Below are 11,076 nucleotides of genomic sequence, written 5' to 3'. Positions count from 1 at the left end.
AAAGTAGCTTCACTAGAGAAACAAGCTCATATTGTTACGAGTTTTCTTCGGCACAATAGTCCAAACTAAAAAGCCTTCGTATTCTGTTGTATATTTCCGGTTTCTCACGATTCACTCCATGTCTCATTCAACCAGACGTCTTTCATGACTCTGAAATCTCCGCCATACAAAGATCCTCCTCCTTGCTAGGTTCTGTAGGACACACAGTACTAATTGTAAGAAAAAATGGGAACCAGTCTGGAAATGGGTGAACATAAAACAGAGTATATATGGGTTTGGCTGGCCAGGATTGGTTAATAATGTTTGTTATTTTTTTAAGGAAAAAGAATCTTTTGAGAGCTTATCCTAGTTGTAACTGAACAAATATACATTATTTTATTGATGGAATTCCAGTTCTTTAACAGTCTTTAGTTTGGAATATTCATTACTGAAATTAGCACCTGACTCTTTGATGCGGAATTGAAAGCACAGGTTTGAAACATGTAGGTCCAGAAAATGCCGCGGCTCATATTCTTTTCTCTCCACAGAAGCTGACATCCAGGTTTCATCTATACTGATACAAATAGATTTGATCATGAGCACTCAGAAATTTAAAGTTATTATGGGAACTGAATTAGTACCGTGAGTCCTGTACGATTCCTCGAATGGCGAAGATCTGATGAAGCCACGCGAAAGGTCTGGTAGAACGAGATTAGATTAATATCGGCTCAATAACCGAATAATCAATATCGTCAATTTAAAGTTATTGAATTTTTAATATCACTGTGCTTGCATAGGTTTACTATGGGAACTGAATTAGTACCGTGAGTCCTGTACGATTCCTCGAATGGCGAAGATCTGATGAAGCCACGCGAAAGGTCTGGTAGAACGAGATTAGATTAATATCGGCTCAATAACCGAATAATCAATATCGTCAATTTAAAGTTATTGAATTTTTAATATCACTGTGCTTGCATAGGTTTACTATGGGAACTGAATTAGTACCGTGAGTCCTGTACGATTCCTCGAATGGCGAAGATCTGATGAAGCCACGCGAAAGGTCTGGTTGAACGAGATTAGATTTATTCGGTATGTATAATTCAGCAGAGAATGCATGATTCAGAATAGTGTCTAATGTTTTTCCTAATACAAATATATTACTTCAAATAAAATTTTGGTTTTCATGGAAGAAATAAATATTCAACTATTGCAAAAGCGAAGTACGCGCACATGCCGTACGCAAAACATATTTATGACGTCATGCAATAGTTTTCTTGTTGGCTTGTTTTGTCTCAGGAGAAGCACCCTGTGTGTACACTCGGTATGTAAGTCAGTATACATATGACTTATGATGCGCTCGTTTTTCGATACCTTACTCATTTTCATCATCATCATCATTATTATTATTATTATTATTATTATTATTATTATTATTATTATTATTATTAATTCGTGACAGACAGAAAGATACTTCCTCCAGCCATACAAGTGTAGACATAAATATTAATCGAACTTCAGCTTAGAAAAGATGATGTACAATTTTCATCTCCTAAAATGGAAAAAGTATTCCCACTTTTCCGTTTGTTTGTACCCCCTACCGATTTTAAAAACAAACGGCGTTAGTGATATAAAAATGCACAAAACTTTATTCATTTCATTCATCAATTTATATTGTCGAACTTGATTGTCACCAGTGGGTCCTAAACACTGTAAACCTGTTGGCGTTTCGAATCAAACGGGAGTTTCTTTTGTTAAATGGTCGCCATATTTGCATGGGCGGGTCCATATTTTCAAGCGTCATGTGTGGTGTAGTTCAGCGTCTTTGATAATTTCAGTAATTCCGTAAATTTTGGAATTACATCTCTTTCAACGTATTTATACAAGAGTTTTTTTTTTATATTTGTTCAACTTGTTTAATAAATATTAAAACTAGACGTTGCATATATTGGACGCAGACGACACAGTTTTTACTGAAATTGATTATTCTAGAAATCAGACAAGAACAACGAGCAGTGTCTCGCTTGTTTACATCGAGAGCTTCCGTTTCGTTTGAAAACGCCAATAACTTGACAGCGTTATGGATCCCCTGGCGACAATCAGGTTAGAAATTATAAATTGATGAATGTAATGACTAAGTTTTGTACAGTTTTTATATCCTTGATGCTTTTCGTTTTTATAATCAGTAAGGGTACAAACAAACGGGAGAGTGTACGAATACTAAAGCAGACCACATTCAAGGCATAAAATGGCTTTTGCCGAGAACTTAAATATTTACATACTTGTAAACTTATCCTCGATACAATATTCTTGTCTATAATTGACGTTAATGTCTATATCACTATCAAAGTTTTGTTTTCTTTCTTGGTTTTTAAGTAAATAAGACTGTTTTTACAAGGTCCTGGATCAACACATATAATCATTTGTTTTTGGGTAGGGCAGTATTTGCGCTGATGCCTATCTGCTGATGCGCACGTCAAGATGAACATAGCGGTTTGTTTTCTCACTGTTATATCCAAACGCATTCAAAGAAACTGAAAGGAGATACCCCAGCGCACCTGCTGCTGTATGTCGGTGAAAGGGGAATTTTCACGAGTGACGAACAATTATCCCTTGCTTTGAAGAAACAAAGCTAAGACTAATTAAAGCTTTTGTGTTAATCATTGCTTTCTTATCAAGCTGATTCAAATTTTGATGTATTCAGTTTCAAAGAGCAACGTACGTTTACGTGTTGATTTTTTTTTGGTCATTTGGTACAGACGTGACACTGATTAAATCTGAAATTATCATGGATAAAAGGAATACACATCTATCTTGGAATTATGAGTGAGAGTTGCACTGAAGGAAGCCATCCTCTATTTTCTCTACGTATTATGCTTCACTGTCTATTTATATATATATATATATATATATATATATATATATATATATATATATATATATATATATATATATATATATATATATATATATATATATATATATATATATATATATATATATATATATATATATATATATAATTACGAATTCCGATGTGACCACGAATCGTTCTTTAATACTTCTTACACTAGACCATGTGTAGCTAATCCTTAACGAACGTAAATAGCCTTACTCTTTTTAAATAAAAATCAACTGGATACAATTAATTTGATTATGCCATCGAATCAATGTCTGAATACAAGCTGGATGAAATGCAGTCACTAAATTTGATAAAACACTGTGGCTGTTACTAGTTGACGAAACAGTCAGTCTGCAAATGAGGACAATACCACATATGTTAGATTAACGTGCTGTCGTTTTCATTTCTGCTGCCTTATCATTGTAAGGAACAAATCGAATTTATTTAATTTAATTCAAGCAACTTACTCTGTATTCATCATCACGATAGAAAAATGTCAGCTGTTACAAACTTTAAAGGGGCAATTTAGCCGGTCAGTAACTTCTCTGAGTTATTCAATGTGAGCTAAAAGCGATTAGAACACACGACTTAACGAAATTATGTTCAGCCTGACAATAATTTACAGTAAAAACAACCCAACAAAGTAGCCAAAACTATGCCATGAAGACTGATTACATGATACAATTTACGACGAGAATTTACACGTATATGGTAAATATTACATCGCTATAAACAACTTATATATTTTATAAGTACACAGATAATTCTTGTAATATAGAAAGAAACAAAAATCAAAAGAAAAGCTTTGCCAATTTTATAAATCGTGTTGGAGTCTGTAAAATGGCAAGCCTTAGGAAATTCATCAGAATAGCACAAATATACAACGAATATCCATAATTTATGCTGTCAACTTAATAAAAAGAAAACAAAGCCTGAAATCTGAATGGTGTAAATACAAACCTCATGTTGAACGTCCACATAATCAAGTCTTACACTAGAATTTTTTAGTCCTGAACCAGAAAATGAAATTTAGAGTTAACATTACAAAATTAAACTGCCACGTCTTAGGTTGTTCCAAGTATCTTGTTGTTATGTTCATAAGAAGCGTGTTGTCAAGAAAGACAAAGATTGGACTTCTCTGGTGGTTCCGTATAATTCGTTTAGAAAACTTGGACTTCTCTGGTGGTTCCGTATAATCCGATTAGAAGACTTGGACTTTTCTGGTGGTTCCGTATAATTCGTTTAGAATTAGAAGACTTGGACTTCTCTGGTGGTTCCGTATAATCCGTTTAGAAGACCTGGACTTCTCTGGAGGTTCCGTATAATTCGTTTAGAAGACTTGGACTTCTTTGGTGGTTCCGTATAATTCGTTTAGAAGACTTGGACTTCTCTGGTGGTTCCGTATAATCCGTTTAGAAGACTTGGACTTCATTTACGGTTTTCCGTACAAATCATTTAGAAGACTTATTTAGGTAAATACAGATAACGTTTGCACAATGAACTGCCTCTAAAAACAAAGTACACACACGTTTCTATAATTAATAGCTCTTTACCTTTGCCACGAGACTCGATGCATCACACCTTAACGACAACATGTATTCATGATGTACGTACCTATCAAGAAATCCGTTGAAACTGGACGCGTCTTTTCCATCTGTTTTTTGCACAAGGTTCAGTAAATGAATTAATTTATAAATATAACAAAATGTGGAATTTCAGCGTCTTTTTTAACCTAATACTACAGTGAAATCGCGAGAGAGAGAAAGAGAGAGAGAGAGAGTGTGTGTGTCTGTGTGTGTGTGTGTGTGTGTGTGTGTGTGTGAGAGAGAGAGAGACTTTGCACTCTGTTGCATTTGATCATTAAATCAATCCTCACAGAGTATGTAGTTAACATGGGGACTGACCTGCAAGTGACAACTGCATTAACTATTCAATTATATTAATAGACAAAACACTTAGCTATCGACATGATTAGGGAAATCTCTAATTATTGCATCGTAATTATGATCGATGCTTGTCTAGTGGCTGTCATGAAGGAATGAGCGTTTACTACACATACAAAAAAGAGTATAGCGATGTGAGAGTTTTTCGGAGGATTTTTTGTTGCTGGTTTTTTTTTTTTTTTTTTTTTTTTACAAATACCAAGTCTGTTCGGCGTGGTACAAGGTATAAGACAGCGAAGCAAAGGCAGTATTTGTTCAGCTGAGTGCGATGTTTCTTCCATTTCTTACAAAGGAATGATATTCAATACTGTAGGCTCTTTCTAGATAGTAAATTGAAGGCGCGTTTGTTTTCAGCAAGTTTCCATTACGAGGAGATTGCGACTTGACGTCGGTGCACTAAAATATATTGTCGTGTGATCAATTATAGTCGACAAAAAATTTATTATTTATTGTTCACAGACAATTAACTTGAGAATCACATTCAATCACTGTTGCAGTGGCAAATTTGAAGGAGCCTAAAATGCAGTAGAGAAGGGTAAGGATATCAGTCAATTAAACATAGGAACTGCTATATAAACTTTGTGGTATCATAAATCATCGTATTTGTGCAGACAAGGCGGAGAGTAAACTTTAAATCTGAAATAACGTTTAATGAAGACCTTAGCCAGCATGTGAACTTCGCCTACCGAAGAAAAAAGTGTTCAGTGATCAACTAGGTTTTTTAAATACAATCTTCGTGAAATAGCGACAATGGCAGACTCTCCATGCAAGTATTCCTTGGATAATTGCAACTTTGAAGAATACGTGACCGATGACAGCTACTCTCCCGCTTCCGATAGTCCAGGGCCTTTTCGGAATGCACGGAAACGAGGGCGTCCGATGGGAAACAATGCCGCCCGCGAAAGGTCACGTGTAAAGTCGTTGCGGTCAGCGTTTCTGGACTTGCAGAAGACGCTGCCTGCAGTACCGCCGGACACAAAGTTATCCAAGCTTGACGTTTTGGTGTTGGCGACAACGTATATTGCCCACTTGATGAATACTTTGCAAGACGAAGCGGACGTTTCGAGGACATTTGCAGCCAATGGAGTTCTGCATCCGGTCAAAGTAAGCATATTTGTCAGTTTAATTTTGATTCTGTTTGTCAATTTTGTTAGTTGCTTGTTTTTCAGGTTGCATCACCCACCCCACCCTCAATCTCGTATCGGTAGATGATGGTTTTCGCAGAACGCTCATGCAATATATAGGAAAAGGAACAAGTATTTGAAACCAGCTTGGTACAACTGGACTAAATGCTATAGAAATGATCGCCAGTCAATATATCAGTATCAATGCTCACTTAAGCAGGAAAATCTATAATTGTACACAACCTAGTAAATACAGAAAGCACACTATGTTTTAATTATTTTGACTATATATTTAGGATTCAGCTGTTCTGTTTAAGTGTTAGAGTGTAACTCCACAAAAAAACCCACACACAATCAGGTTTCCGACAAAATCATTCATGTTAAACTGCATTGACGAAACTTATTGTCGAGTGGCTGCTAGCGATTGAATCTGACGAACTTATTGCGCAGTCTTGATTGATTTTAAAACAAAAAAAACAAAACAAAATATATTCGATTATGTTTATCTTTCGGTGCGTATAAAAAAGCATTCGATTTGGTTTACCTTTCGGTGCTTATAAACAAGTATCAGCCATCAAGCTTTCTCCAAACTCAGTTTCTTGGTTCACAGCAAATCTCGCTAACAGATGACAGATCGTTTCTATGGCTAAATATACTTCTTATTCTAGTCATATTCTACTCAAGACTATATAGCACGGTCTCTTCTTTTCTATTGCTTTCAATAACTTCACTTTGTATCTAGTGCACTGGAACACTTGTGTCCTCACTGATAATTCTGCTCTGCATACAACTTGAAAACATGCAAGCTCCTCCGAAAACAAACTTCAAGTCGATCTGAATAATTTATCACTTTAATGTGAAACTGAATGTATATCAATGCGCCTAAAACGAATTGTTTGGCCATCAGATCAAGACATCGCCTATCTATTTACATGGGTTTGTTTCCCACTAAAAATGACTTAAACGTGTCCAGTGTTAATAATAATAATAATAATAATAATAATAATAATAATAACAACAACAACAATAATAATAATAATAATAATAATAATAATAATAATTAAACACAACGTCTTCATTGATCAGCTGGAATTCAGCTATCGATCACATACGTCAAAAGAACTACTCTTAAAATTACTGTCGAATCTCTACTTTTGGAAACAAGATGGCGAATATTCATAGCAAGCGTAAATACGTTACTAGCGAAGTTCCTTATTGACATCAAAAGTTACCTCCTTTACCTGTCATTTATCATCTTTGTACATCTTTATAAGAGCAGCTACCAATTTAAATATATTTCTTGATTTCGCAATTTTTAAATCTCGCTGGAATTAAGATCTCGTTGTCTCTATATTAGAGGGGCCCCGAGTGGCCGATTGGTCTAAAGCGCTCTCCGTTACGGATCACTGCCATCTCATCTCTGTCTGCGGCGGTTCGAGTCTCGGATTCAGCCAATGTGGGTATGTGAGAAAGCTTGCCAGTAGTTTCTCGTGGGTCGTTGGTTCTTTCTGGGGTTTTCCCGGGTTCTTCCTCCACCATTAATACTGACCGCCATGTATGGCCTGTCGTGTGCTGAATAATGGCGTTAAGCCCCACAACAACAACAACTAAAGTCTCTATATTAGAAGCAAAGGGGATAGACAGCTGCGACACCATGGGAACTGTATAACAAGAGAGCAGTTGCTTGCAGTAATGTATGTTGATTCGATTTAATCTTCGTATGTAACAAGAAAATTGCAGAAAAGCTGCCTGAAAATATTTATTCTCTTTCATATTCACGTCAGTAATATTGAAGCTTAAATCAGTAATAGCATTTAAGAAATTTTGATGGCCGTCGCGGGCTGATTTTTTAAAATAAATATCGCTTACAAAACTTCCTTACACGCATGCTCAAATGTAGCTCGTTAAATAGACGGGAAACAAGAAGTGGCGTAGCAAGAAAGTCTGTTATCCCTCACCCTCAAAACTTAACTTCTTTTAAAGTCTTTTGACAAAACTTTGGGTCCAAACAGTCGCGGGGGTTGCTGGACGGTTGGTACGCCACTGAAAACAAATGAAGAAGATAAAGCTGTAACTAGAGACACAATATAATCATATGCATACTGATTGACACCGTACTCATGCAGATTTATTCGCTTTCTAAAGAAAACGCTTCCTTTCAGAAATTTGTTGTGTTTTTTGTTTTTAATTTTATTTTTTTCTTGTCATAAGTGACCCGCTTTTCTCAGTTAAAAACGTTTCCATAAGATGTTGTGAAAAAGAGCTTGTTTCGAACTTGAAGAATTCAATATTTCCGAAATGTTCGCAGACCTCCTTTAACTTTATCATTTTGTCTTGAATGAATGTTTTGAAATTATATATTTATTTATGATCGGTCATCGCATGCGAGCTTGGCTGGCTCTTTGTATCAGATGTGAAGGGGCAAAATTTTGGTCTTGTGAAATAACTATTGAACCAACGTGACTGATATTCAAAGTTTTTATTATCATACTCAACGAACTCATGCAGAATTATTCTAATATTTGTACCTCTTTAATTACAAAGTTGTATAACTTAACACATTTGAACTAGGAGAAACGCTTACTTTGAAACAGCAACTGCAGTGAACATGAAAATGAGGATTTTCTATATACGGCAATTATATCAGTAACCAGGTCTTAAAAATGGTAAAGAAATGAATTTATGTGAACTTCTTAACGATTTAGTGTAAAACATATTAAGCTGAAAGCTCGTGAGGCCCCTTCTGACCATAACAATTGAGATGAAAATGGTTGTCGGTAACGTTTTCAGTGGTACACTATACATTGTAAGATTAATATGTCATTTTTGGTCATTATACCATAAATCTATGTTGGCCATTATACCATAAAACTATGTTGGTCATTACACAATAGCACTCTTTTGGTCATTACACAATATGTTGGGGCAGCATGATTTTTAATGAGTCAAGCAGAAACAATACATTGTAAATAATTTTAGCTCATATGAGTACATTGTTTACAATACTGTAATTGCAAGTAGGAGTACACAGGGTACATTACTGTATTTACAAGTAGGAGTACATAGATTAAAATATCGTAATTACATGTAGGATCGCATAGATTACATTATTGTAATTACAAGTAGGAGTATATAGATTACATTGCTCTAATTGCAAGTAGGAGTACATAAATTACATTGCTGTATTTACAAGTCGGAATATATAGCTTACATTATTATAATTACAAGTAGGAGTACATCGATTACATTGCTGTAATTATAAGCAGGAGTACATAGATTACATTGCTGTAATTACAAGTAGGAGTACATCGATTACATTGCTGTAATTACAAGTAGCGAGAGGATACACATGTAGCGAGAGGATACGCATGTAGCGAGGGGATACACATGTAGCGACAGGATGCAAATGTAGCAAGAGGATACAAATGTAGTGCCTTTCTGAGCTTCTTACTCGTGAATAAACTATATTTCCGATATAGTTATACTCCGATGTTACTCAAAGGAAGTTACTCACCTTGGGTACGTCTTGTTTTAAGTTTGGAAAACGATGACTGTCCCAGAAGCTAATTTTAAAACAAATTCTTTTTATATATTTGGAAGAAAATATAATTGCTATGCTGATGGTTATAGCACAGTAAATATGCATACTTTGCGCTTTTAGAAATTAATGATCTTTCTTGTTTTATTACTTTTATACCCGATCTCATGAAATGACCAATATCAAACCCAATATCATGAAATGACCTATAATAAACCAAATCTCATGAAATCACCTATATCGAACCATATCTCATGAAATGACCTATATCAAACCATATCTCATGAAATGACATGTACCAGACCCTATCACATAAAATGACCTATACCAGACCGTACTTCGACCGCTCCGGTGGCCGAGAGGTTAGATTGTCCGCCTCGGTAGGTCGGGGGTTCGAACCCCGGCCGAATCATACCAAAGACTTACAAAAATGGTACTAACAGCTGCCTCGCTAGGCGTTCAGCAGTAAGAGTTTAGTGTTAGGACTGGTCGGCCTGGTATCAGGATAATATGACGGGGTGGGACATCATGCTACATGTCTGCAGCATGATGCCCCAGTGCTAGCCATCACTATAAACTGCCACACTGCAGTGATATGACTGAAACATTGTTAAAAACGTTAAAAATCAGAATCACACACACACACACACACACACACACACACACACACACACACCGTACCTCATGAAATTACCTATAACAAACTCTATCTCGTGTAATGACATATAACAAAATATATCTCGTCAAATGATCCCTACCAAGCCCCATCAAAATACAGTGACCTATACCAACCCCTATCACATGAACTGCACCAAACCGTATCTCATGAAATGACCTATATAAAACCCCATCTCATCAAATGACCTGCACCAAACCGTATCTCATGAAATGACCTATATAAAACCCCATCTCATCAAATGACCGGCCCCAAAAAGTATCTCATGAAATGACCCATACCAAGCCGACCCTCACGACAATGTAACTACTGATGATATGGGAAACTGTTCTGGCCTCTACATTTGAAGACAAACACTATTTGCCATAAATAAGATGACTGAATGCTACGATCTTGCTGTCGGAAAGAATAGTTAACAAAATCTGCAATAAAAACAAGAATTAAGACTCTAAAATGTATCTTACTGAGTAATACGTATATATTTGCCGAATTCATTCTGTTATTTTCTGATTTGTTTATCTTTACAAAATACTCAACATACACGTGATATACACGGGCTGTTCAATACAAATGATCACTAACCATCGGTTCGTCGTTGGATGTTTTTAAGAATAGCGATCAAATGTTACGATGTCATTTGAAATCTGATTTGTTTTCTTAGAATCGGTCGTAGCTTTAATAAATGTTTCGGTCATATTGGTACGATGTCTGCAGTGTCGCAGTTTATAGTGATGTAGCATCATGCCCACACAGTAACATTATCCTGACACCAGGCCGACCAGTCCTAGCACTAATGAGCCTTTGGTATGAATCGGTCGGGGTTAGAACCCGCGATCTCCCGCATCCTATGCGGACACTCTAAACACGTAGGCCACCGGAGCGGTTCGCTTCAGTGTAGAAGCTTACACAAGGTGAGT

At 36.1% G+C, this 11,076-nt stretch overlaps 1 protein-coding gene and 1 long non-coding RNA gene across 2 annotated transcripts in view; one reads left to right on the top strand and one right to left on the bottom strand.

Annotated features, from left to right (window-relative positions):
• Nucleotides 1-4,877: 4,877 nt before the first annotated feature.
• The window catches only part of LOC149806497 (transcription factor 24-like), a 19,339-nt gene continuing 13,140 nt past the window's right edge, over nt 4,878-11,076 (top strand). Inside the window, exon 1 of the mRNA XM_089953883.1 lies at nt 4,878-5,925. Within this exon, the coding sequence (XP_089810009.1) occupies nt 5,572-5,925 (354 nt within the window). The 5' untranslated portion in view covers nt 4,878-5,571. The remainder of the gene's footprint in view (nt 5,926-11,076) is intronic.
• The window catches only part of LOC149806496 (uncharacterized), a 38,459-nt gene continuing 35,069 nt past the window's right edge, over nt 7,687-11,076 (bottom strand). Inside the window, exon 2 of the long non-coding RNA XR_016420290.1 lies at nt 7,687-7,988. This is a non-coding gene — a long non-coding RNA (uncharacterized LOC149806496). The remainder of the gene's footprint in view (nt 7,989-11,076) is intronic.

The sequence above is a fragment of the Sinohyriopsis cumingii genome, chromosome 1 (genome assembly GCF_028554795.1).
Source record: "Sinohyriopsis cumingii isolate HCF-2022 chromosome 1, ASM2855479v2, whole genome shotgun sequence".
Taxonomy (NCBI): domain Eukaryota; kingdom Metazoa; phylum Mollusca; class Bivalvia; order Unionida; family Unionidae; genus Sinohyriopsis; species Sinohyriopsis cumingii.
The sequence above is the reverse complement of the archived record's forward strand: the minus strand, read 5'-3'. Positions and strand labels throughout refer to the sequence as shown.